This window comes from Pungitius pungitius, chromosome 5 (genome assembly GCF_949316345.1).
Source record: "Pungitius pungitius chromosome 5, fPunPun2.1, whole genome shotgun sequence".
Classification (NCBI taxonomy): domain Eukaryota; kingdom Metazoa; phylum Chordata; class Actinopteri; order Perciformes; family Gasterosteidae; genus Pungitius; species Pungitius pungitius.
Window position 1 is genome coordinate 21,003,931 of NC_084904.1, and position 27,789 is coordinate 21,031,719.

The window sequence follows — 27,789 nt, forward strand, 5'->3', positions numbered from 1 at the left end:
TCCCCCCCCCCCCCCCCCGTTACCAAAACACCATCTGCAAGAGCACATTTTCAGGCCTGACTCACACAGCGACTAATTCATGCTTATTTTAAAATCCGACCAGTGGGACAAAAGGGTAACGCGCGACGAGCAGAGCGCGCGCACCTAGAGAAACATACACCTGAGCGCACGCGCACACACACACACACACACACACGCTGATGCTACTGAGCAGGTGTCGGGTCACAGTGAGAGGGCGGCGCGTGAGCCGCGGGGTTGCGCACAATCATGCAGAGAGAGAGAGAGATAGAGAGAGAGAGACCCACGAGAGAATGCACGTGCACGTGCAGAGGCGGAGGCGTTAATGCAAATTGTCAAAGCTCAGAAGCCGTCAGATACGATCTGAGCCGCACAAGGCGCCCGAGGAGATAGAGATCTATATGCATGGTTTTTTTTAATTTTTTTTATCTTGCATCGCTTAGTGTTTTGCAGCAGAGATATGCAATTTTAGAAAGGAATATTTTTGACAGAACAGGATGGGAAAATCGTGCATGTGTGTGGTTATAAATGTGACGCCGGAGACAGAAGTCCTAGCTTAGCTTAGCACAGTGACTGGAAACGGGGGAAAGAGTTAGCTTTGCTCAATACTCACCTCTGAAGCGCACTCATTTAAAAATATAAATATAGGATATTCACTTTTTCGCACTTTGGTTTTTGTACGGCTTAAAACAAGATGTAAAAATGTTAATATTTAGTACGTTGGTAGAATAATTCTGTTGCATTTCCCACTTTTAGCAATGACTCTTCGACACATTTCCTTCCGACATTTAAATCGAGCACTGAACAAGTTTAAAGTTATGTTTGTCTTCACTCTTGGTTCATTTAGATCACGTGATCTCTGTGGATGTGGGTGGACACACGCACACACACACGCACACACACACAAAGCGGGCTGTGACACAGTCGCTGTTTTCATAAGTCAGGGTGACCTGTCATGAGGGCAAATTTGCGTGCAGAAAACTCCCTCCTTCAGGTGTTCTTTTTGCATGCCTGTACATCTCTCGATTATCTGTGCTTTTTATCTTCTTTTTTTTTTTTACTTTAACTCCCCAGAAACTTCAACCTTTGATTATAAAAAGTTAAACAAAAAAACACAGCCCAAACACGTTGGACCAGCCGTGATTCTTTCCTGCAACATAAATGGTATTCAGAATTCAGTTTGTCACACTTTCCCTCGTTGATACAAAACCTCAATGAAAGCCTTTTTTTCACTGTAACAATAACACAGAGTATATTATATTTTTGTGAGTATATTCTCGTCTTGGTCATGCAGTCACAATGAGGCAGGTCATTACACTGGGTGCACACATTATGAATCAAAAATGATCAATTTAAACTCGTCGGAAGTATCATCAACGAGAGAACACAACATTTCCAACTTGCTACAGACAAAAATCGCGGAGCCAAAACAGAAACAATAAAGTTGTATAAAAAAAAAAAAAAAAAAAAAAGGTACAGTAAAAAAATTGGCACAGTATTTCTTTTAAACCAGCGTCGCTGTGTCCTCCAGACTGGTCGATGTCAGAAAGCCGATTGGCAGAACCTTACGAGCAGAAGACCCTGAGAAAGAGAGAGAGAGAGAGAGAAGACACAGAGACATGGAAACGGAGACGTTACAGCCGTTACTCATCCAGCCAACGCGGGGGGGGGGGGGGCGGGAGGGGCCCTTTGACGGCCAAATGTGAAATTCAAGTGACAATCCGCACAGGAGCCCTCTGTCTGCGGTGCATTATGTTGGTGCTTAATGAGCCACAGTGGACGCGTGGGGGGGCCCACATGAAGGGGCCGATCTTGAATTTGTGCACAAAAATCGACGACGGGAAAACAAACACAGAAATGGAACGGGGCCCACTCACTGCGTTTCGCTCTGATCCGGTTTAGCTTCAAAAAAAGGCCCTTCTCCACGGGTTGCTATGGTTACGCTCTCTGTTTTGGGTGGGGGGGGGGGTGGGGATCAGAGTTACTTGTTCCCTGACTGGTTCTAATCAAAACGGGCTCTGTCCTCACCCTGAAATATGAGCTGGAAAAGGTGAAGAAGTAAGAAAACACATCGCGGCGCTCGAGCATCCCACGCGGTTCGGCGCCGTTGCAGACGAGTCGAGTGAATAATCCCGGGTTTTTTCGTGTGTTTTGCGAGTACAGACTAGACGTTACCGTGCCTCATGAAATCCACTCTGACACAAATGGAGCAACGAGGAACATTTATTACGTATGAATGAATGAATGCGGCTTTCATTCAAATGATGTGCAATTTCATTATTTAAAAAGGAGACTTTATTCCAGGTTCTTATATTTGTATTTTTGGTTTCCACTAGAACCAATTCATAGGCTTTAATGTTTTATTATACTGTCATTCAATAAACAACCCCATTTAAATGAATGTATTGGTACATTTTTATATTATTATAACTACAATAGATTCATATGATGGCGTATGTGATATCAAGGTTTCAAAAAGCCCCCCCCCTCCCAATCCACATAATCCAGAACTATATTATGGTTTGAATGCAAAACTAAGTGTGGCACGGCCAAACTTTATGCTCTTCCTATTCATTCCAGTGACTCAGGAGTTCTACACATCTAGCACCACCTTCCCATAAAATGATGACATTACCCATAAGTCACGGCAGTAAATACAGGGGAAAATGAGGGGAGAATTAGAAATTCATGCTGATGTTTATGACTCAGGATAAATGTCCATCTGCTCTCAAGACCCCCTAAACATTCCACAACAAGGAGTGTCAAAATGGGATGGTTACTAGAAAATGTAAAAAAAAAAGCCAAGGTAGGTAAAAAAACTAGTTATATTTGCACTTAATCTGCTTTTTAATGCAACGGCGGAATATTTTACACGGAGAACCGCCAATCTAGTACGTTTATTGCACATCAACACAAATCAACCTGGAAACCAAAAGAAGCCACTCACTCGTCCGAATCCTTCTTGCTCTCCTCGATGTAGGCGATGGACTCCGAACGGAGCCGGTTGGTGACCTCGTAGGTGCGCAGGGTGACCCCAAAGATGTCCTCGTGGTAGCGGTTCTCATCCTGGGATACGGGGCGGCGTGGTGAGAGAGAGAGAGAGAGAGGCGCGACGCGTCATCATGTTAACAGTGGACGGCAAAGAGAAACGAACGCCGCTCCTCGGGGGGGGGGGGGGGGGGGCGAAACAGAGGCGCACAGACTGCGTTTCACGCGCCTGCAGCCGCTGCACTGGACGGATTCACTGAACAGAACTGAAAAGCAGCTCTTCAGCCCATTTGCATGCGGCGCGGATAAGTGTGTTAATACTTGGCGTTGGTGACACGTGTCCTTCTCCTTTTTATAGCCTTTTTACCCTTGAGTTGACAATTGAGAATAAGCCAGTGAGGGTGTTTTTTAACCTTGTTTTTCCACAGGAAACAGTGACTCAACGCGCCTTCTGTTTTTTTTTTTGCAGAACCTCGCAGCCTGTTCAGCTGCGCGTTGCTCAAGGGCACCTCTGTTCACGGTGGACAGCCCCTCATGTTCACTATATATATATATATTCTTTTTTCAAAGCTTGTGCAGGATTCAAACTTCTGACCCCCCCCCCCCCGCCCTGACAGGGCGCCCCTCGCTTACCCGCAGCTTGCTGATGAAGAAGCCGGCGTCCTCCAGCGTCATGTTGGCCTGCTGCTTGATGATCTGCTGGACGGTCTTGAGCACGTCGCCGGCCATCGTCACGTCCCCGCACACGTAGATGTGGCCCCCCTCCTCCCTCAGGCAGTGGTACACCATCTCCGACAGCTGCTCGCGCAGTACGTCCTGCACATATTTCTGACAGGCGGGCGGAGGAGGAGGAGGAGGAATGGTGAGTGCGCACGGAGGAGTCAAGTGGGAGAAGAAAAGAAAAAAAAAAAAAAAAAAGCCCAGCCAGGGGACCACTGAGGGAACAAAGTGAAGTTTGCAAGCTGCAAGCCGAGAGACTGTTGGATGCGTTCAATTATTCTCTTATACCCTGTACGTTTCAATTTTTCTTAAGAACCGCAACAGAAAAACTCATTTCTCCACCACGGGGCTTTGTTTCACCTTTGGTTTGTCGGGTTCTCTGGAATAGGCCGTGTAGAGCTCCTTGAACACCTCTTTGTTCTTGGCCTGGACGGTCTCCTCCTTGTAGATGTGGTCCACCTCGGACTGCCTGCAACCGAACACCAGGACCATGGGGCACGACAGGATTCCTGAAAAAGGCGACAGGCGCTTGTTGCATCTGTTGCATCTGCGGCATACTCATGATTCGTTCCCTCTCTGCAGGCTCGTGTTCGGCCGTGGGAACCCACGTCAAAGCACCAACGCAAATGTGTGAGGGGAGAGAAGATGACCAACCGACCGTTGTGTTCGAGGTCGTACAGCCTCTGCTGCCAGAAGCTTCTGAAGGGGGCGATGCCGGTTCCCGGGCCCACCAGGATGCAAGGCGCCTGGTTGTCTTTGGGCAGGTGGAACGATTGTGCACTAAAACCAATAGACAAAAAAACCAAAATGATCAGAGTCATTTTAACCTAAAGACGGGTCTTTGCCATCTTGGAAGTATTCTTTTTTTTGCTTTCTCGGCCATGAAGAGATTTTTAACACTCTTTTAAATGTACAAGATAGAACAACAGAGCCTGCACCTGACTAACCTAACTTTTTTGTTGCATGACAAAAAAAATGGAGCAGATATTTGCTGAATTGAAAGAAAGAAACAGGCAGCAAAACACAATCAACACAATCAATACTTGTGCACCACAGTCTCAGCAATCATGTGAACACACACACACACACACACCTTGGTATTTAACGTGCATACAGGAGTGGTGGAAGGCAGTTAAACGTTGTGATATTTACCCTCGGACAAAACACGGCACTATCTCTCCCTTCTCTATGCGGTTGAGCCACGACGAACACACTCCATGGTGGATGGGTCCCTCTCCACCTGAAAAGGGAAGATTATTACAAAGTGGGCCGTTTTTTTCTTCTCCCTCTTAGCCTCCCACTCTCCTTAAAAGGCCCAAACTAAAACACAGAAAAAAAAACACCATTTCCAAGTGATGAATCACTCTCTCTCTCTCTCACCCCCACACCTGTACTTCCAAAGGGAAATTACAGTAATTCAACATTTGCCTTTACAATCATGGTAATGTTTGCACAAGTGAAAATACAAACTACTGATGTGAACCGACCTCCTTGGCGGGCTGAGCGTTTAGATGCTAAATTCTTAAAGTATTTAAGGGAGCCTTGTGATACGCGATGCATCGGCCCCTCCCGTGAATCCACGAATTTTGCGTTTTGCGCGCACGTCATCGCGTAAGAATGATTCCGCGCAGACGCGGAGTCTCCCTGAGGGGTTTCTAAATCCACCCTGTGATTACAGCGGTGTTCTGGTCCCCGTTCTCACAGAGGCTGAGTCATTGGCCTCCTCGCGTCTCTGCAGCAACCTCGGAAGAGCCGCAGCGCATTCCTTTGAACACTCGCAAAAAGGTTGTTTGTACGGCGTTTGCACTCAAAGGGTTCTTCTCTGAGTAACTGCTTACTGCCTGGACGCAGTTCACTGGAAACCCCTTGGGTGGGAGTTTGTTTTTCCGGATACATGTCGCAGTGAGAATTTCAGCGCCTCAAAAGCGTAACAGGAGTCCAAAAAGTTCATCCTCACATCCTTCGGCTACGATCCCCCGGGGAGGGACTCTTAACACTTTTCCCAGACAGGTGCGTTACCTCTGGCCCGGTAGGAGACCACAGCGACGGTGAGGTGGATCTCCCCCGGGTGCAGGTCCGGGGAGGAGCTGATGGAGTAGTAGCGGGGCTGCAGCAGGGGCAGCTGGGTGAGCAGCAGGGTGGAGGGCATCTGGATGGAGGGGAACTCCTCCAGCACCTCCACCAGCGTCGGGTTGTTGTACCACTTCCACTCCTCGTACTCCTGCAAGCCCTGCGAGAGAGAGAGAGAGAGAGGCGATGGGGTCACTGCACGGGTGGATGTTTATTGGATTTCAGATCAGACAGTCTGCTTGGAGGCCGCCGTGCTCCCTCGACTACGCCCGCTGGCATTTGGACGTAGTGGTTTTAGAACTTCCTTTGTTTCTCAAGGTGCTAACCAGCCACCCGGTGCTTACTTAGGGGCGTTCGACGCCGAGCCTGGAGCCCTGTGTGAAGCCCTGAATGTACCACTACCAGAATCCCAACAGCAAACGCACTTTGGGGCCTGGGGCTCTCCGACCTCGGTGCACGGACAGGGGCCCGCGGGGCATTTTTTAAATTTTGTTTACCGCTAATAACCAATTACACATCAACTATTCGCTCCTAACGAGCATAAGAAAAAACACTCATGTATAAATAATATAGAACACGACCTGCGGTGCCGAATCTGAATTCAGAAGCCTTCCATCTCCTCCTCCTGCCTTAGTGGCAATAATTCCATGTATGAGCATATGAGTCACTGCTTGGCCTCAGACAGCCTTTTTTTTCTCCACACATTGACAAAAATGGAGAGTGAATTGTGGGAGGGTGGAGGGGGGGGGAGGGCGGCGACTCAGGGCTAGAGCGATCGGCGGCTTTAATTTGGCGCCAGCTCGCTCCTGCTGTACATATTTCAGCGCAGGAGTAAATCAAATGGGCTCTCAGGCACAGAAAGCCAAGCTCCCCGTATTTGACGGCAAACATGACGAATGTGTCGGTTTTGGAATGGCGGCGTTTTAACGGAACGATGCTTTTCAACAGCGTTCAATAGCTGCATGCATTTGCCCTCGCGAGTGGCCAACGCAGAAAAGAGGAGAGCGTATTCCTGGATACGGGCCTACGCGTCGCGCGTCACAAACCGAACCAGGCGCCCAGTGTGCGACGGCTCGATAATTCCAAAAGGTCAGCGTTCGCCAGAGTCGAAGCGAATTTACCTTACTGAGGATCTCCAGTTTCTTTTTCTGCTTGTCGTTGGTCGCCAGGGCGGCAAACTGCTGCAGCAACACGGGGGTCGGTGGGGTGGTGATGTCCAAGAAGTATTGGAAGGCCTGGTAGATGGTGCAGGGAGGGATGCGGGTCTCGTGTGTCCAGTTGCTGATCACACCTGCAGAAAGGAAGGCCGTTAGAGCCACATTTCCCCCCCGCCCCGGTTTCCCTCAAGTCCGACACGCCCCTTGTGCAGCGGCATCACCCACCCAGGGCAGTGTTCCTCTCCTCCAGGAACTCCACTTTCACGATTTGATTGACCGGCGGGGCGTCCTCCAGTTTATCCAGGAGAGCCGTCACGAGGTCCTCGTGGTTGCCGGGGAAGATGCCCAGATGGTCGCCGGGCTGGTAGGTCAACCTCTCGTGGTTGTTTGTGTGCAGGCGCACAAATATGGTGGAGCGACTGTGAGAGAGAGAGAGAGAGAGAGAGATCAGAGGAGCTTTAGGGAACGTCGCCGCACAATCTGTTCCATCTAGTTCACACGGCAACATTTCACAGGTTTCCCAAAACAGACCAAGATGTAACGGATTATGTTTCATGTGCCTTTGATACTCACTTGGATTTGGGACTCTGCAGGTTTTGAGATTCTAGCATGGTCGCTCCGTAGACCTTCTTCTTGTGAACGCAGTTGAACGCTATTGGCAGACAGACAAAACATGATTCACTTAGTGACTGTTTCAAGGCAATCCATGTATCCTTAACAACATGTCTAGCCATGTTTGAGACCACTTGAAGACCCTCTTTAAGACCACGGCTGTACCTTCTATGAGGGCCGGGGCCTCCACCGTGTACGTCATGCGGAACTTGCTCTTCTTCCAGCTGCGGTCGTTGCTGATCAAGGAGTCGTTGGCCTTCTCGATGTTCACGTCGTCGCCGACGCAGAACACGTCGCAGGCGGCCTGGACGCGCAAACGGGAAAGAACACAGCCGCTCAAAACCAGGGAGGGGCCCCCGCAAAGGGCTCTCGAGCGACGAGAGGCCCTTCTGGGTTAATTCACATCATTCTGGTTGCACAGAAACCTTTGACAAGCAACGCTGCCCGCCCTGTTGTAAGGACGGTTTGCTCGGTCAGCACGTTTGCAGTGCTGTCCCTATCAGCACTAAGCAAAGCAACGTTTAAGGGCCGCGAGGAGGCAACACATGTTCTCTGAATTTATAATTGTGCGGCTTTGAAAAATCTTAAAGAAAACGGTGCGTTCCCACTCAAAGAAACCCAAAAAGGGCCTGAGCCCAGGAAACAGACCTTAAAAACCTTCTTGGCCCAGGTTCTGAATGACTCCTCCTGGCCACACAGCTCATCTCCTTCCCCCATGCGTAGGATGCGCTCCCCCCCGAGCTCTTCAAACAGCGTGTCCACAGCGTGGGCAAAGGCGCAGAAGTGTGGGTAGGCCCTGGAGCCGAGGCCAAACACTGAAAACCTAAAGAAATAAAGTAAAATAAACACACGCACACACACACACACACACAAACACACACAAAGACAGTGAGAGGCGCAGTTAACGGCGACAACGCAGAAAGAGACAAGCGATCATTCGCCAAAGCCCCGCCACCGAGTCCACCTTAGCCTTGTGCCCCTTCTTCCCCCCCTCAAAAAGCATCGAAAATCGATTTTGGGGAGGGAACTTTCATTCCGCGGGTTTCGCTGTGAAGCGCTCAACTCACTTCAGTTTTGTGTTTTTGAGTTTTTGAGGCCCCTTCTTCCTTAACGGGTCAGCAAACTCTCCACTGCAATAAGATGTGTGATCCCAAAACGGATTTACAAGGTCAATGTCAGTGCTGTGGCTAGCGAGGTGACAACAGAATATTCTGGTAATTATGTATAGTAAGAATTTATCAGCAAAATGTTGAGGCAAAAACATGCATTTGCATTTGAGATGAAACATTACATTTATGTCCTGCAGACTTAATCAGTGGTGACTTTATTCTTCTTTGTGATACCAAAAGTGACAAATTAGATTAATTTATCCACAAAAGTATGTTACTTCCAAAATGAATGCTTTACCATCATATCAGCAGCTTTTCAAAAACTAAGAAAAACCTAAATGTTATTGACATCACCTGCATTGGATCTGATTCAGCTCCTTTTTGTATTATTATGTAGCATTGAATTAATCAGACAAATGTAATCAGAGACGTACGGCACGTCTCTCTGGATTCCTTGGGTTTACCTGACATTAGCGAGCGGCCCGGTGCTCTCAAAGTTGACCTTGACCTCTGGCTCGTCGCTGGAGGACTTGCGAGTGTCGGAGTAGGAGGACACGCTGTTGAAACGGACCTTGTAGCTCCTGAGCGGGAGGGCAAAAGCAGAGGGGATGACGAGACGCGCATGCGCATGGCATCAGGGGCGGGGGGGGGGGCATCACTCGCCGCAGGTGAACTCACTTCCTGTCTTCCGTGTTGGACGTCGGGTGGCGCATCTCCATCAGCGCGGCTCCAAATTTCTGCGGCGGTCAGAACAAAGTCAGCCGGTCAGTCAGTGACGCGCGCCCCCCCCCCCCCCCCCCCCCCCCCACCACCACCCGCGATGGAACAGCGTGGTCAACCACAGGGGGTTCGTTTGCCAACATACCTCGCCATTCTCCGGTGGATCGCCGTTGCCGAACGTGCTGGTCACCATCAGCACCAGCGTCTCGTGCTCCAGGTCCACCACGTCGTAATCATCCATCGATATGACCTGCAGAGAAATAAAGAAAGAAGAGTTTCTGCTTCCGCTCACTTTTGGGACGACCCGGGCGTGTAAACCGTGTGGGGGGGGGGGGGGGGGGTCGGGTGGAGGAAGCGGTTGTAATGGCCACTCTGTCCTCGCCACTAACGAGATGACAACATGCTGCACGGCGTGCATCCGTGATTGCGTTGGTGTGCACACAGACACACACAGGGCCAGAGGCGTGAAGAGGAAACAAGCTTTACCCCCACCCCCCCAGGCACTCGCATCTGCCCCGCGATCCGTCTACAGACACCCGCTCTTGGTGACACACACACACACACACACACACACACACACACACACACCGATCTCTTCTTCTGTGATTGATCACGCTGGGGAAACAGGAAACATGAGATATGACCCCAGGGGGGGGGGAGTGGATGATTGAAGGCAAGCGCGTTTTGTCTCCTTTTTTGGTTCTCTAAACAGATTAGCACAGCCAGGGGAGGGAGGAGGAGGGGCGGGGGGGGGGGGGGGGGGGGTCAGGATCTCGTCCTGAACTACTGCGCCGCGTCCTGCATGAGAGAAGATGAAAAATGTGACAAAAGCCACACTCTCTTCCTCTGGCCTCTCGCCGCCTGAACTCAGTTGGCATCGGCCCGTCGCAGAGCAAGAGGTGGAGGGGGGGGGTGGGGGTGGAGGAGTGGGGGCTGCTGTCATGAGAACGATGACGCCTTTTCAATTCCTCCCTTTTTCTCGAGCGCAGTGTCCGGCTTTCATGTGAGATGATGCAAGGCGGGAGCAAGGGTACCTTCGCGTCAAACGCGTGCTGGAAGATTTCACAGAGAGTTTTGGCATAATCTTGCGATTTGCCCGTCTCCGTGGCAAACAGTATGGTGGCCTTCACCCGTTTGGCCATGGCCTGGCCCATGAGCTTGGCCGAAAACTTCACAGCCCTGCAGAGGCGGAAAAAAACAAAAGAGATACGTTGAGAATGAAATGTTTTAGAAAACACACACGGACAAATTGTTGAACCCAAAGACTATTGATTTGGGGGCACAGTTTGCAACATTATGATTCTAGGTTTCTAATTTCTTTCTTGGTCGATATATCATAAAGGAGAGTCCCAATTTGAATTGCCAAACACCTTCCAACCTTTTAACAATTCACAAGGGAACTTGAAAAGCGGCTTCTCTCATTTCAGTTTTTTAGAAATTTTGGGAATAGTCACCCAGGGAGGGTTGTGTGGTTCCCTCCAGCTGGTTGGCGTCGAGGCAGGGGATGGGTGGCAATTGTTTACCTAGCACGTCACATCCCTCGAGGCAATTATAATAACGGCAGTGTGCACGCACACTGACGCGGCTTTGATTACACCCTGAGGGGGTTGATTGAACAAATCTCAGTACAACAGCCTCCTCTCGCGTCTGTCTAACTTTTGTCTTTGGAAAGTGATTACTCGTCAACCTTTTGGATCATTATGCACACATCCCACGGTGAATTATCTTTGACATTTAAGAGTGCAATGCAACCTTGACTCGATCAACGCAGGTGGAGGAGGAGGAGGAGAAGAAAGGCAAAATCCCAAATACAACAAAAGCGTGCCGCCTGACTCACTTGGCGAGCTTCTTGAATCCGATGGCTCTCTTCTTAGTGGGCGTTCCATTGAGTCCTTTCCACACGTGGGTATTCCAGGGATCAGACTTTTGCATATGGGACAAGAAAAATCAAGCTCAGGAGGTCGCCTTTATTTGGCTTAAATATCTGTTCCAAATAGCGAGACGTCATCTGCGAATCGGTGCGTCTGCGCAGCGGCTCGCTACGAAAAGAAGCCGCAAGCCACCATTTGCTGTACAAACTTTTTCCCTCCGACGTGCTGTACCAGCAGATAATGAGTTCCAACTTTTTTAATTTACTTTAATGCCTTCCTTATTATAACCGGTCTGTTGTAAACATAAAGTGAATGTGCGGGCGCCCACTGAAATTGCGTTCCAGACTATTTAAGTTAATGCGTGTGGGCATATAGTGTCATCACTTACTGTTTCACAGCAAACTCAACCAGAGGCCAATAAAGGCGAAGGCTCAAACTCGCTGTATCGCCGCCTCTTACCTGGTACTCAAAGGACGGGGTGAGGCGGTAGTTGAGCATTTCCTGGTGGAAAACCGGCGTGATGCTTCCCGACATGGGCGGCACGATCCACACCCAGTCCCCGGGACAGCCACCTCGCACCCGGTACTCGTTCTCCATGTGCTTCATGAAGGACTCCGTGGCCGAGTGGTGGTCTACGATGGTCACTTTGCACGTCTGGAGATGGAGGAACCAGAATGCTTACAATGGACGCAGCTCCCGACTCCCTACTAGGCGCTAGAGACTAATATAATTAGTGCTATTTCGGCATCAATTAGGAGGGTTTGGAACCTATCGACTATCCAAAATGGACTGAGGAGTGCGATGGGTGACGTTGTGTCCCGAGGCCCCTGTGGGAGAGCTACAACGTGGTTATGAGACGGAAGGTTCCAGATTGATGACGTTGTTTCCGAATCCAATAACACGCCACATTTTAAATGGGTTATCGACGGACGTGTCACAGCGCGACATCAGGTGGACGCCCTTTTTTTTCGGCCAAACACTTTCATGCCTTTTATCTGCAGACATCAAATGCATTTCTGTCCCTTCGTCTTGAGGCTGTGGTATTTGCAAAAGTCTTTGATCACACATGGGAGAAATTTGCAGTCGGGTAACGTTGTATAAAACGTTGTGACGGAATCAAAGTCGAGAGGAGTTGTTCCATTACTGTAGTAACGATTTTGTGATGCGTTTGAGATCACGATCCTTCCTTTTAAATGCGGCCACGCGGAAGTTGGCTCCTACCTGGAAACTGTAGAGAACAGCAATGTTGATCTCCACCAGAGCCTGGTCCTTCCAAAGGGACGAAGTCTTCCTGGTGTCCAACGCCATCCTGTTGGCAACTTCCTACGATGCGATATATATACAGAAAGACGATCACGACAGTACTGCATTGGAACGTCTCTGTGACATAGAATAGTTTTCTGCACAGTCTTAATAAGTCTGCCATCTTTGTGTACGGTGATCACTCTTTGGAATCAACCAAGTTAGATCTCGTTTTGTGCCTCCGATTTTGGGAGTTAAGGAGCTGGGAATGCTCTTAATAATCCAACTACAAAGTATGCGATTGCACAAATGAACTGACTAGATAATGGGTACATCTTTGGCATATTAATCAAACCAACAATGCATAATTCATGTTTATCAGCGTTTGTTGCGAACCACACGGGGGCCGTAAGTGCTGTTAATCAAGGCTTCTTCTTTTTTTGTCAGTGGGCACAGTCAGAAGAAGAGCAGCATTGTGATTGCTACCTCCAGCATGTTGTAGCGGGAGCTGTCGCAGAAGTCCCTCACGCCGATCTCTGTGCCCATGTACCAGCCGCTGAACGGGCAGCAAGTGAACTCCAGACCGCCGATCTCCAGCAGCATGTTGGAGACCGCCGGCAGACCGTACCACTTCAGGTCCAGGTCCTTGAACCACTCGTACCTGGGCGGAGTGAAAGGGGGTGGGGGGGGGGGGGGGGGGTTTCCAACATTTGCAATTTGCACAACCATTAACCACAACAACGCGCGGCTTCCGTTTGGAGCGCAAATAGTAATTCCCGAGATCCAAACTGCAGCCAAGAACAACATTAACACACTTTTGATGGTGTTTCAGAGCTGGACGGAGCAGACATCCCCCCCCCCCTTCTCCCCCCTCCTTCTACCAGGGTTCATAACATTGCTTTCAGTGTGTTATTTTCAGCGAAGGGTCTAATGTCGAAATGATGAGACGCTGTTGGTGGTCGAGGCCTGTGCCAAGCTGCTCCCAGAGCTGAGGACCAGTCGAAGCAGGGTCCAGAGCAAGAGAAGCCAATTTTGCTTTTTCGGGGAGTAGGAGAGGGGGGGGGGGGGATCAGTGAGTCGAGGGATTCTGAAAAGCTCGGATGTGTGTGTGTGCGCATCGGACACTGGTGGAGCCGTCATACTCCGATTCTTTAGCGCTATTATGGGTATTAGAGCCAGCAGCTTAATGCTTAACATCTCAAGGGCGTCGCAGGCTTTCTTCGCTACCCGCCAAAGTGAGATGGAAGTCGTCTCGGACGAGAAGTGAAACGGCAGAATTGAATGAATAAATAAATAAATGAAGACAGGGAGGATCTTGGAAGCTGGCTAACGAGCCCCGTGGTTACCACAGAAGCCGACATAGCAACAGACGAGGCCCGGCTAGCTGTGCTTTCTGTCAACACGCGGCACAGTTGGAATGTGACAATAACCCAATCAGCCTCCTTGGCTGAAAGGTACCCCATTGTTCAAGTGTTGTTCAGAGATGTGCGAGTGGGTGGATGCCGCTTTCTTCTTTTTTCTATATATACACACACACACACTGTATGTTTTTTTTTCCTCCTTTTTGTGGGTGGCCCTGGCTGTCGTCGCTTGGCTCGGCGCGTTTAGTTTTTGTGCACTTAAAGAGGGAAGGCATCGCTCACTTGGGGTGCGTGATCGGCACCTCCAGGACCAGGTCTTCGGGGATCTCAAACAGCTCGGGGTCGTTCCCGCTGGCTTGCAGCAGGAGGGGCAGGACATCGAAGCGGCCCTTCGGCGCTTTCCACCCGAGCTTCATGCAGATCTGGTGACAAAAAGTTTTTTTTTTTTTTAAAAGGCGCGAGCTGAGTGAAAAACGATTGTTTTTTTTGTTTTTTTTACACGTAAACGCATGCGGGCCCTCTGGCGTACTTCGGTGAATTCGACGTTGGCAGGGTCTCCGTGGATGTGGTCATCGGGCTGTCTGTAGCCAGCATAGCGAATCAGCTGATTGTTCCACACCCGAAAGTCATGCTTGCCATCTGTCCTCTGTGGAAATATGGTGATGGCCGACCTACGAGAGAGAGAAAACAACTCAATGGTGTCTACTGCAGAGATATTAATAACAAGTACCGTTGGTTTGTAATCTCATACCTGAGATTGAGAATGAGAGAATGAGATGTGAGAACTGTGCCCCAGAAAAATCCTAGCATTCCAAAGCATGTAAATATCTGAAAACACTCAATCATGCAGTGATCACTTTAGATTTCGAGCTTTAACATTTCTTCTTCAGTAACATTTCTTTTCCAGACCGGTGGCAACATATTAAATAGTGATTCCATTGACATCTATATTCTAAAGTCGTTTTTTTCACGGAGGTTGCTTCACAGCATGATTTCTCTGAAAGTTTCCATCGTAAAAAAAACATTTTCATATAGAGTGATAATCAAAATATCCGCAAAATGATGCAAGAATGTTGAGCCTTGCTCTCGTCAATGTTGGGATTCATGGTATGCAAATGTATGCAAATGATCCCCGGTTTAATAAGATAATGGATCGCTTTCATTTTCAAACACGACGTTCCAGAAAACTTGTAATACAAAACCTAATTGCCTTAATAAAAGTAATTAACCATCTATTAGTTCAAATGTGTACCCTTTTCACCCGAGGCGTCCCCGCCCTCGAGCAGTAAATGACGGCGCAGCAAAGCGTGCGATCCCGTGCGAGAATATCGAAGTACATCAATCAGCAGCATCTCCAACAGATGTGCAATCCGCCCCGAAGGCATTTTCAATTTAAGCCGGGACTCATCTCAGCTTCTACCTTTAGTCACATCTCAGCGGCGTTTTAAAAAAGCCACGACCGGGGTTAAAGAAAAAAGAAAAAAAAAAAAGAAAAAAGTGTTAATGCCGCTAAGCTGGTTGTAAGTCCCCGAGGAGGGTCGGCAGCTGGTGTGAATCTGGGCCACTACATCTGCAGTAAACAGTCCTGACCGCAGTAAACAGTCCTGACCGCACCAACGTCCGGTCGCTACGATCCGACGCCTCGTTTCACTGTCGCCGTTTACAAAAAAAAAACGTGCCCGCGAGGCCTCGCCGGTAAATGCCTGAAACAAGTACACGACGCTGCATTCCGTTTTCCCCAGACACAAGTAAAACATTTTATAAAACGTTAAATCATGCACAGCATTGGATTGATATCGGTTTTCTCAACTTTGGGGGAAAAAAAAAGGGAAATCTAGTTAAACCTTTTGGCAATTTTCTTCCAGGATAATCTCCCACTTGGGGTTCTGACATCTGGTTTTGTAATAATAACAGAGGATTCGGAATAAGCAGAAATATTACAGAAAGCCTTGCCAAACATGTGGCAATATTTATATTCATGTCCCATGTTCTTATTCCTGTTAAAACCAGCCAAACAGAGAGAGAGAGAGAGAGAGAGAGAGAGAGACCTGCCGACTCTCATCCACACGCGTGTCCGGGTTGTCCCGCCACATGCCGGGCCCGAGAGCCGGCATGAGCCAGGAGCCACCCTTCCTCCAAGAAGTAAACATGAGGTGCCACATGTGATTAACACTTGGCAGGACTTGTGTGAGTGAGAGAGAGAGAGAGAGAGAGAGAGAGAGACAGCACAGTGCAGGTCTGACAAATGAGCGCTTGTTAGCCAGGTCCGCCAAGTGGTCAAAGAGGCCAACGATCGGTGCCAGGACACCGACGGATGGACGGGGCAGCAGATCGAGCGTCAGATTCGAGCGAGAGGAGACCGGCAGATGGGGGCGGAGGGTCAAGTCGGGGTAGTCCGAGATCCAGGGGGGGGGATGGGGGAGGAGCGGTGAGATGCACGCGGTGACAGATGGCGGAGGAGGAGGAGGAGGAGGCGCCGCGTAGCGAGTTTGAACAAAATAGCGGCGTGTGTGTCGATCTGCCGCGTTCTCACCTCAGGTTGCCTTTGTTGGTGGCGTACTTGATGTGGTTGCAGATGTAGTTGTACATTCCGTGAGCTGTCGTGCAGTCTCTAGCATCAAACACCTGGGAGGCAAACGTGAAAAAAATGAAACCACAGCGGCCCGGATTGGGTACAAAGATGCCTTTTGAACACAACAATTGAGATGCGTTTAAACACAAAGCGGGAAAAGCCCCAATGCGGCGTTGATGCACGTTACCTGTAGCTTGGACCACTGGATCCTCCCGACGCAGCGGGCAGCGTTCCTCCAGGCGTGCTTGGCCCCATAAATCAGCTCGGTGTCCTTCAGCTGGTAGGTCCCCGAAGCTTCGATCTCCTTGGTGGCCTCCTCCAGCCGGTCCACGTGGGCCTTGGAGCCAAACCTGCAGGCCGGGCACAGATGCACGATGCAACAAGGGCAAACAAAGGGAAACAACCCTACGGCCCGGAGAAGGGCGCGCTTACCTTTTGATGGAGGTGTAGTACTGGTCTATGAAGTCAGTGGCCAGCGGGAGAAGCTCCTCTTTGGTCCGGACCTCGTCTGGTTTGCGGACGTGCTGGTTGGGCATCATCACGGAGCCGAGGCACACGTTTTCAGAGCAGATCGGCAGCTGGAAAGAGGAAAAGGGGTTTTAGGGGATTCATTCTCACATATAGACAGTGTTGTTCTTCCCTGGAGAGGAAACACTTAGCAGTTCAGGCCTGAGGATTTCACTCACGAGACACACTTCCTGCATCCATCTGCGTCGTGATTGGACGCAAAGTGATGGCGAACTTCATTTACCAAAGGCAGAGTTATCACATTAGGGATCCCTCTGTATTCATTTCGGACTCGCTGGCCAAATCTTATGAACCAAGACGGAAACTCTTGAATTAAAACTCTCTCTGCTTTTGGCTGCTCTTCCAGCTGTGAGGCATCATCAGGACGGTGCTGTGCAAAGACGTACACGAGCGGGACGGAAAGAGCAGAGGAGGGAAAACCGCGCCAAAACACGCAAAAACTGACAGATGAAGCGTGACGTGATCACAGCCGAGGCCGCTTGTCGCTTTGGGTTCCCCCCCCCCCCCCCAAAAAAAAAGCCTTTTCGAGTGGGAGCAGACGACACGAGCCGCCGCGGCGGGGAGAGGAAATGTGACACCTACAATCGGACCCCGGCACCGAGAGTAAACCTCCCTGGGATAGCAAAATCGTGAGCGAGACTATATGAGTGAAGTGGGGGGAAAAAAAAGGGGGGGGATATTCTCACGAAGGAAAGAGGAAGTTAGCACAATTGACAACAAGGGAGGACAACAAAAGCGGGGACAGGAGAACGTGTGGAGTCGAGTAAGAGGTGAACAGAGTGAAAAGAGGGGAAGTGGATGAGTGGGGAGCGTTAAAAATAACCCCCCCCCGCCAAAAAATAAATAAAAAAGGAATCTCTCGTGCTCCAGCACGTCCGCTCATCACGCCGCTCTGGGCATTCATGGCAGCCAGCTGTCCTTTTTAGCGAAAGACGGATCACCCTCCAAACGCGGGGCAGCGCCTGCGATTTATAAACCCAGAATCTCAAAAGGTGGCATTAAGGGGGCCATTCATTGGGATGCGGCGCCCGTTGGTCCGACGAGTCACCGGCGTAATGAGGCAGGCCGCTTGCTGCTCACGAATGGCGGCCGTGTTTTGGCTGGTGGTGGTGGTGGTGGGGAAGAGAAGCCCTCGGCTGCATGATAAAAACGGGTGGGGGGGGGGGGGGGGGGAGATTAACGAAGAGCGGTTTTTCAGAAGCAATGTCGATGCGTCGCCCGGGAAAACTTTTGGTTTGTAAATGAGCCTTTTTAGAAGAGCCAGAAGAGCACGAGGTTCCATCCCGGTAATGGCGCGCTTCCATCAACAGACAAGGCCCCGCAGTGGTCGTGTCCTTTGGAGAAATTGAGGCCAATTTTGCCAACATGAAAATGCAAAATACTCGCGTGATAATGTCGGGGGAGGGGGGGGGGGGGGCTTTTGTTTTATTAGGCACCTCAAGGTTAAAAGGAGTGACGATGCACGCCGACGTGGCCTCGGTTTGAACCCTCCCGGGGATCGATGCCTTCGTCCACAGAGCGAGAAAATCGACCCGGTCATAAGCAGCACACCATTTGTACGATGTGCAGGTATTCATTACAAAAAAAAACGAGCTTTTCCACCAAACCCCCCCCCCACGTGTTAAATAGAACCGAGCCGAATCAGACGTGTACGTTCGGTCGGTGAGGAGCGGCCGCTCGGGGAGGGGGGTGGGGGGGGGGGGGCTTCAAGCTACTTGACTTGCAAATGACGCGTCGGTGAGTCTGCATGCTGAACATCTCCAGGCAACCGAGGGTGACTGATGATCACCGACGCCATTGAAGCCACGGGAATCACATCGGTGACCTTTGGCAGGAGACTTTACGTCTGGCCTGTTCGTTATTATGTGAAGTCACGTCAGCGACACCGAGACCCATCATGGCGATCTGGCCTTTTTTTCTTCGTGATGCCTCCACAACTCGACCCAGTTGCATTTGAAAAACTGCGACGCTGAAGAGGTTAGACAAAGTAAACCCTGCAGCCTCACCTTGCTGGAGCTGTGGTGGAGGGTGTCGCTGTAGACGGTGCCCGTCTCCCAGTTCTTGATCTTGATGAAGCGGGGGCATTTGGAGGGGCTGCCGTTCTGCAGCGACTTGGTGGGCGAAGTCCTGCCCTGAGCCGGCGGCTGGAAAGACAAATAAATAAAGGACGTTTCCTTGGTCACTGCGGCCTCTGGGACACCTTTCCTGCCTTTCATTGGGGGGGAAATGGGTCTCTGAAGGGAGTTTCACAAGTGAGAGGCTCGGTCTGCGGCATGAACAGAAACTACTTGTGTTTGCTCCCCCCCCCCCTCCCCCCTTCCTAAAGGCAATCAACTTTTAACAGCAGGTTAATGGGAAACTAAACGCGTGGCTCACTGACTTTCCAATAACGTAGCTAACGAATTGAAATAAAGCCGAGTGGGATTCTGATTGACTTGCGATTTTAACCCCCTAAAAAAAAGCGGCCTGTAAGTGTTCCAGGGAACCGGCACACGGTAATCAATGGCGCCCCTCGGGCGCCCTTTTACTGTCTCTCGGGGCGCTGTTAAACCGCACAGCGGAGCGTCTCCCGAGCGGAATCGACGCGATCGCCATCCTCGCTGGGAAGGGGAGGGGGAAATTGAATCGGATTTGGGAACACACACGCACACACACACACACACACACACACAGCGAGGTTAAAGAGCCTAGTTCTCGTGGACACGGCGGCATTATGAGCGAGGTCGTGGACAGAGTCAGAGGTCACTGCGCTCAGGCCAACGGGCAAAGAACATCAGACGCGACGAGTTAATGTCGCAGCCTTTAAATGTCACTTTACTTTATTTCCACACATGTGAAATGAAACAGCAGCTTTTTTTTCTTCTTTTTTTGTTCCTGAAAAATGAACAACTTGAGCTATTAAATGCTAATTGGCTTTCCCAGCTTCCCCGGCAGGGGGCCAGGATTTAAAAACCAGTCCCACGTAACATTCATCCACCATCAAGTCAATACGCCAGCACTGATCTGTACACTTCGTGATCATTACCATTTCACATCATTACTGCTGTACCAGTTGGCGCATTTGTAAAATGGAGTCATGGAGCTAATGTTAGCTTCCTGTAATTACATTTCCAGCTCTCTGCCTGCCTTTTTTAAAAACTCAAGTATTTCACAGTTAAAGATCAACTCTGTTTTTTTTTGGTTTTCAACTGATACGTTATGAAATGGTAAGCGTGAAAGTGCGTACGTAGACCACACGCACACACTCCCATCATGCCTCATTCCCCAGGCCGAATCGTTAGGAAATAGGTGTGGATGCTACAGAAGGGCGCATCCATGGAGCTGGAAACGGAGCTAATTGAAGCTAATCTGATGAAGATGATTTCATAACATCGTGTAATGACAGAAGACTTTCTGGCAAATGCAGTTGCACAGCAAAAGTTCTTCTTTCAGCGATCAATTAAAACTTCGGATTGGAAATGTCGGTAATGAGGCCAAGACAAAGGGTAGAGGGGGAAATAATGCAGCAAGATTTATTGCCTCAGAAATAGAAATAAATGACAGTAATTAAATATTCATGGACATTTATGGTTTGACATCTGGCGACTCATTCAGTGGTGATTAAGTCGATGCTCGCAAGAAAAACGGGGGCACAGAGGCATATTCTGGCATTCAACGCATCATCATCATCATCAAAAAAAAAAAAAAAAGGTGGCTTCTCCAGAGCCCACTAGCAGGTGGAATGTCATAGAACACTCTGCCACCTTCTCCCTTTGCAACACGCTTATTAATCATTTAACTAATGACTCAAGGATTGGCAGCTCAAACCGAAAGGCGCTCGTACGACGCGGCGGCGCTCTCAAGTGTCCGGCTGCGGTCTATCGAATTAAACACTTAGCGATGATCCCTCAGAGTTGGCGTCAGCGTCTGGCAAAGCGCCTGCAGGGGGAACGTCTCGCTGCGTGAGTCAACACGCGCTTTTTTCCCCTCAGTCTGAGCACGCACTACAAGGGATGACACGTTTACCACGTCTGACACACACACACACACACACACTGGACGGATCAGCAGCTGCAACGCATTCATCGGGCATCCTTGGAGTCTTTTTGGCCCCCGTCCGGTCCCCATCGCTCAGGCAACGTCACAAGTGGGCGGAAAAAAACACGTGTGCAGATCACGACGCCATCCCGCTCGCAGACATTTTGAACTGTGACCAAACCCTTCTGTGTGGAAGGCATAAGCTGGATTTAATGCTGCACCAGCCCCCCCCCCCCCCCCCCACCCCACCCCCTCCGACATCCGGACTAATCTAATTCCTAGGTGATGGGGATCTTAAGCAAAAGGCTTTACTACTATGTGCAAAAGGAGTCAACACAGATGTGCGTGCTGGGTATCTGAAGGCGTGAACAGTGCCGATAGCGTGGATTATGGTACGAGGCTAAAGAGCAGCCGTGAATACACATGCATTATACAGCTGCGGATCCCCCCCCCCCCCCCCTCCCCCTCCCCCTCAGCGGGCCTGCTCGTGAAACGCATGATCTAAGATCCAAGAGAGCGGCGCATGCACACACACATACACACACACATGATCTTTGTTATCGTTGAAACGTTGGTTTCCTTTTACCTGGTCAGCGTTGTGGAGCTCCACCGGCATGTTCTCCGGCATTCTGTTGTTATCGGACGCCAGCTGAGGAGACGTGCCATTTCCCACGCCAAGGTCCCTGGAGGTCATACACAAGTTTCTGTCAGGTGTGTGTGTGTGCGTGTGCGTGCGTGCGTGTATGCTCACATCTGGTGCCAAACAGCTCTTTCCTAACCAAACCACACACACACACAGTAAACAAGCGGCCTTTCCACTATCTTCACAAATGAATAAACCATGGACTTTCTGTCCTGCGCACATCCACACTGCTGTTCTCTCCTTTTGGGCCTGCGTGGGGCGCACACGGAGCTGGGCTAGCGTTCTGAAGGACATCCACCTGTTGCCGTGGTGCAGTGGGACGACTTTGCTGGTGCTGTGGGCGTGACCCCCCCCCCCCCAGAGAACTCAAGAGACACCTGGAGCGACGAGGGTACGGCAGGTTTAATTTACAGCAGCTGCCACTCAACGAGCAACGATGTGATCTGCAGGGTAAGAGGTCTCACTCTGAGTTGATCATGAGAGTCTCAAGGGAAAGGTGGGGGGGGGGGCGGGGGAGGTTTTTACTAAATGCATAAACACGGGAAGCGCATCGGCGTTAGACTTTAAGCCTGAATCTCTTTGTGAACAATATTCATCCCCGGAATTCAGAGGCGGAGTTTAGTCACGCCGAATCGGGGAGAGAAGTTGCTTGCGTCATTCACCACTGGATTGGGAGAAACGTAAACCGCTTCTGCTCCGAAAACAAGAATTTCATTTTGCAGGTTTACGCCAAATGAAGGAAAATGCCTCCTAGCCAGAGGTCACCTTTCATGCTTTTCCAAGCACACAGATTCAATGGATATGAAAAGGCATTCATGAAATCCAGAATCACACATTGACTCAAGAGACGGTGGCCTCAATTTGATTTCGATTGGTCGGGGAGTATAATAGCAGATATCTGAGACGTCATTATCAACAGTATGCTGTGCAGACCGTTCGGGGGGAATGGAATACTGGCTCAGACGGTGACCCCCTTGCCACAAACTTGAGGCGATCTAATCGCAGAGGGAATTGTTGCCGACTTGCACAAACAAGAGGGACTTTTTCCTCTCTCTTTTGCGAGCTGATAACGAATGTGAGATAAGCTCTGTGTTAGAGACTACTAATTGGGGTCTGCTGTGTCACATCATTTTGTGCAAGTGACATCCACACCGATGAAGCGAAGAACACTGTCTACCCCGTCGTATTCGTAATGGAGCCGCAGCGTCAAACTATGTCGGATTGCAACGCCCTTCGCATGCGTGGGAGTCACTTTCAGGGAGTGATCAAAACCAATCTCGGCCCAAAATGCAGATAAATAACCTCAAAACCGGAAAGAGTTATGTATTTGACGTTTGAAAAATTATCGGTAAGCTTAAAGAAGTTTATGCAGACATGAATAATGCAGTAGCCCCGTTAATTGAAGAATATCATCTGAAATGTTGTGACAGTAATTACTTGGCACTGAACACCGAGTCATATTGGGCTGCTAATACAATGCAGCTGGGTCAGGTAGTTCGGGGAGAGCAGAGCAAAGTGGGGGTGGGGAGGGGGGACGCTTCCTTTCAATCAGAGGACCAGGTGCAGGCTTTTTTTTTTCTTTATTTTTATGTGCGAGCCACTAACCACATTGTCGGCGAGTCCTTGACTTAAATTGCGATGTTATTTCCACAACAGGCTCAAAACTCTGAACCTGCACTTAGACGAGGGTGCACACACACACACGAAAAGACACGGACTGAGTTTTCACCGCAAATTACCAGGCCACTTGGATCTCGGCGTCTCTTCTCGCCGCGTTCCTCTGGCCTTCGCCGTTGATCTCCTTCTTGCTGTTTTTGATGAGGCGGAGCACGGGTTCGATCTCCCTCAGCAGCTCGTTGTTCTCCTCCAGGCCGTTGCACAGGAGGCCCCCGCGGCCGCCGTCCCTCATGGCCAGCGGGTCCTGGGCCTGCACGCCCGCCTTCTGCAGGAGGGACTGGGTGATGGACGGGGAGGACAGGTTCTCGATGGCCCTCAGCTGGGGCTCCTTGTTGACCTGCTGCTGCTGCCCGGGGCTGAATGGGCTGAAGGGCGAGCAGTGCTCGTAGGACTTGGAAGGTGGGATGGTGGGACGCGTGACCCTGACCGTGCGTTGGCGGCCGTCCGCGGACAGGGTGGTCTCCAGGTGGGTGGTGAAGCCCTCGGGGCCGCGCAGGATCAGCACGGCGTGGCTCTCGGGCGACACGTTCTTCAGCGTCTCCAGGGCCCGCTCGTAGGACAGCTCCACCAGGGGCTTGTTGTTGACCGCCAGGACAATGTCGCCCACCTGCACCAGGCCGCACTCCTCGGCCGCGCCGCCGCGGATGAGGTCGGACACGATGACGGGCGGCTTGGAGACCCTCTGCTTCACCAGGAAGCCCAGACCGCCGACCTTCCTCTTGAAAAGGCGCACCGAGATGATGTTGGGCTGCAGCTGGCACACCGTGGGCTCCGACTCCTGCATGGTGGCTCCAGGTGTGTGCGATTGAGAATGTGTGTGTGAGGATATCAGTGTCCCCAGGGATGTTTCTGCAAAGCAACAGAAGGAGGGAGAGAAATTGTTTTAGTTTTAGAGGAAATTTGTGTTGATTTAGCGTAAGTCAAAGAGGGTGCGTCAGTCATTGAAGCAGAGTGTCATATTACACAGATCATTAACTGCTACGGATGGAAAATATCGCTGTGAATAATTATATTTTCCAACTAATCAGAACTGCTCAAAACTCTGCACTCTTAATATTGGCAAAGCGTTGACTAAGCTCTGTTTGTTCTCAATGCAAATATCGGCATACGGAAAATGGAACAGCAAGAATCACAATAGCTACGCACACAATTTTAAGAGGCAGTATACATTCTTTTAACTTATTTAACAGACGAAGAAGATTAAGATTCTAAATAGAAAAAAAACATGAGCTCAGGTTTAATATAACACACTATAGGTTTGACAACCCAACGTGCATCCATGATGTTGTTTTAATGTTGCCCAATGCCATTGGGCAGAAGTTATAAAGCTATATTTTATACTTGGCGTATTTTGCAAGTTTGAGCTGTGAACTTTTAGATAAATGGATGGATACATACATCCCCAGGGGGAAATGTGTTAGTAGCATCAGGCAGAGTAAACATAAAAAGAATTCAAAATGCTCAATACAAAACAGAGTATTTTTGCATTGTGGCGACCTTAATCTATTCCACCTCTGGTTTTGCACATGCTGAAGAGGAATGAGTGTGCCAGACGCTATGAGAAAACGTTTAACATTCTTTGATGCACAAGCGTGTTACTTGTTGTTTTTTAAGTGGCGGCATCTGGCGTGGGGGCGGCATCGCCTTGGAATATAGCGGCTACGTTTTTTTTTTTTAAACACACAAAAAATCAGTAACGCACTTCCAGACTTTTGAGAAATGTGATGGCAACACAATGAAGGAAGAAAGGGGGAATTTATGAATGAAACTGAGCAGGGGGTGGGGGGGGGGACTGCTTTGGCACACTCCATCAAGCTTCAGTTTACGAAAGCAGGAAATGTCAAGGTCTGAAATGAAATGGGAATATATCAAAAGATGATTAAAATAAACGTTTTTTAACCGCTGACATCGATGACCTCACGGTGAGCATTCATTCATTCAGCTGTTTCTTTTTTGTTCTCCTTCTTCTAAAGATCTGCATTGCTCCACTGGGTCACATCTCTTCATTCGCAGCTCCGTGCCACACCTGTGCCACACCCGCTGGGAGCTGGTCCGCGCGCCTGGTGCTGCGCAGTCGGCCGGTGCGCGAGGGAAGGATTCAGCACCAAGGTCAGCGCCGCCTCTGAATGCCGCCAGCCTCCTCAGCGTGAACCTCGGGGGCATCGGTTTGATTCGTTTTCATTATTCAGGGGGGGTGGGGGCAGTGTGTGTGTGTGTGTGTGTATTTGAGGGAGGGGGGGGCGATGTGTGACGTCTCTGCAATGTTAAACCTAATGCCCAGAGAGCCCGGTGAGCGGCCGCCGACTTGCCTTTGCGATCTTTAACACGTTAAAAGAAAGTAAAAAAAAAAAAAAAACTTCCCTGGGGGGCTCCGGAATAACTGAAGTGCGCGGCGCTTTAATCCTCGCTCTTTGTAGTGGCACCCTACGAAGGTGGGAAATTGCCAATAACGGATGTGACTATTGATGCAAGTGCGCTCTGAATATGATTAAAGTGTATTTCTTTCCGATCTGGCAACACCCTCTATTATAATACCATTAGTAAAAGCAGGCAAATGAGAATTGCTGGTAATTAAGAGGTGAATAAACTCGTTTTGCAGCTTTATAGATGCTCTCGTGGTGTTTTTTCCCAAATAAATGTGTCTTTATAACAAACACTTGTTGTCATTACGGTCGCCTGGCGATCAAACAGGTGGGGCTCGAAGTCATATAACGAAACAGCAGTTAACCAAGAAACGTGCACACGCATGTAGGTGGCTTCAACTTTGGGGTTTGCTAATAAAAAAGAAAAATGACAAAGATGCCAAGAAAACCGATCAACATTTCAGGCTCACAAATACGGAACTTCACCAACACGTAGAGGGACGCGGTTGAATGCGCTTCTCGATGCTTTTCACAGACATTAGAACAAAATGTTCCCTTATTGATGGCAAATATACTAATACAAAACATACATTTGTCAGAAAATGTTGGTAGAAAGTGGATATTGATTTGCTCACCAAATGCTGTAAACACAAAAACTTTGTCTGAACGTATTTCATGTCTCTTACGAAATGAGGAAGAAATATGGAACCATAAAGACAAGAAGCTTCCGGGGCGTCATAATGGGAGCATTCCCATACTTTCATGCAAGATAATTTCTTAATGCAATCATGCGCATGACTGCTTCAACTTCGAAGGAGGCAACTATACTCACTTTGTAGCTACTTTTGGAATTTAATTTGTTCATTTTCATTCTGCTCATGATGGCGGCTAGGCTTATACACTTAAAAAAAAATGTTAACACCATGGTTCTGGACCAGCAGTAAACACGGACTGTTATTACCACACTCGTTTGTGTGCAATGCTGCCTCGATTATGCGACTTGCTTAATGCGCCGTCGCTGCAGCCCGTAACATTTTCCTTAGGTTCAGGCATTTTGCATCGGAAAATACACCAGAGAGCGAGTGTGACAGGTGGTTGGTCCACTAAGTCCCCAAAGTGATGGACAGACAGGGGAGATGGTCAAAACGGCTCGATCCACAAAGCACGTGAAGCGTGACACTGCACATTAGAGAGGCTGCCATCTAATATCATTGTTGTGTGTGTGTGTCAAATTGCAATGGAAGTATTCCTCAAAGATATAAAATGACTCTTAATTTTGTTTTATTAACAGGTGTCCACCACAATGCACACTGTCTGACGCACAGGCTGCTGTTGGCTTTGAGAAAAACATGTCAACTAGAAAATAAGCGATTGCTCGATGAACACATCATTAAATGTAGCCCGTGTCGCGTGGTTTGTTTTGTCCTTTAAGTGAAATATATTTGTAAATCACTATAAGTTTAAAAAAAAATGTTAAAATATGGTTCCAAATTTAAAGATTTTTTTCGGATAATTTCAAAAGGTGGATCACGCATTCACGTTTGGACCATCTCTCGATTTGGCTTTCAACGGAGCAGTTTGGATGTGGTTTCTCAGGTTCACCTCCAAAACCATCATGTGCTATTATTAGCACAACGTAGAGGATGAAAAAAATCTCCCTATTGCATATGATACCCAAGGAGAATGTGAATTTACGTCTTCAGACGCTTGGCAAAAAAAACAACAACCCACAAAACTTTCACTATTGATGAATTTTTGAGCGTCATTTTTAAAAAGGAAAAAAAAATGGCCAGCTCTTCTTCCTCCTCATCCACCATCATTTCCTTCATAAAACCAAAACAATGTAAGGTGCGCAGAGTGGATTAAAAAAAAGGGTCAACTCACCCCCCCCGCCCCCGGCCCCCCTGAGAACAAGGACGCTGTCACAACGACCTGCTGCAGTGAACTTGGGATAAAACTCCTGCGCTCCTTTGCCTCTTGCTCCTCAGCAGCGGCTGCACGAGTCCGTCACCCAAGAAGAAGAAGAAGCAGGAGAAGAAAAAGAAGAAAAAAAATCCCCCGTGTCCAAGTCGCAGCGACGCGCTGAGCCTCTCTGGAGACGAGGCACGCTTTGTGCCTTTT

General features: G+C 49.3%; 1 protein-coding gene across 1 annotated transcript; it reads right to left on the reverse strand.

Moving 5' to 3' along the window:
• Nucleotides 1-27,789, reverse strand: nos1 (nitric oxide synthase 1 (neuronal)). The gene is made up of 29 exons (XM_062562529.1): nucleotides 27,553-27,789; nucleotides 23,368-24,154; nucleotides 21,572-21,668; nucleotides 18,975-19,112; nucleotides 16,873-17,018; nucleotides 16,628-16,790; nucleotides 16,402-16,493; nucleotides 14,398-14,539; nucleotides 14,151-14,290; nucleotides 12,994-13,168; nucleotides 12,487-12,588; nucleotides 11,725-11,919; nucleotides 11,232-11,317; nucleotides 10,429-10,573; nucleotides 9,540-9,644; nucleotides 9,353-9,411; nucleotides 9,139-9,255; nucleotides 8,214-8,388; nucleotides 7,731-7,869; nucleotides 7,527-7,605; nucleotides 7,179-7,372; nucleotides 6,918-7,087; nucleotides 5,746-5,956; nucleotides 4,879-4,966; nucleotides 4,385-4,506; nucleotides 4,087-4,235; nucleotides 3,640-3,834; nucleotides 2,966-3,084; nucleotides 1-1,599 (listed from the first exon to the last, which is right to left on the reverse strand). The coding sequence occupies exons 2-29, from the start codon at nucleotides 24,087-24,089 to the stop codon at nucleotides 1,584-1,586; spliced, it is 4,281 nt and encodes a 1,426-aa protein (XP_062418513.1). The 5' UTR covers nucleotides 24,090-24,154; nucleotides 27,553-27,789; the 3' UTR covers nucleotides 1-1,583.

What these genes read in the sequence shown, in the direction of transcription:
- nos1 (XM_062562529.1), bottom strand. Translation starts at nt 24,089, where the DNA reads ATGCAGGAGTCGGAGCCCACGGTGTGCCAGCTGCAGCCCAACATCATC. An exon ending in TCCAACACGGAAGACAGGAA is followed by an intron (nt 9,256 to 9,352) that starts GTGAGTTCACCT and finishes CCTCCCGCTCAG; the next exon opens with GAGCTACAAGGTCCGTTTCA. An exon ending in GAGAACCCGACAAACCAAAG is followed by an intron (nt 3,835 to 4,086) that starts GTGAAACAAAGC and finishes CCCGCCTGTCAG; the next exon opens with AAATATGTGCAGGACGTACT.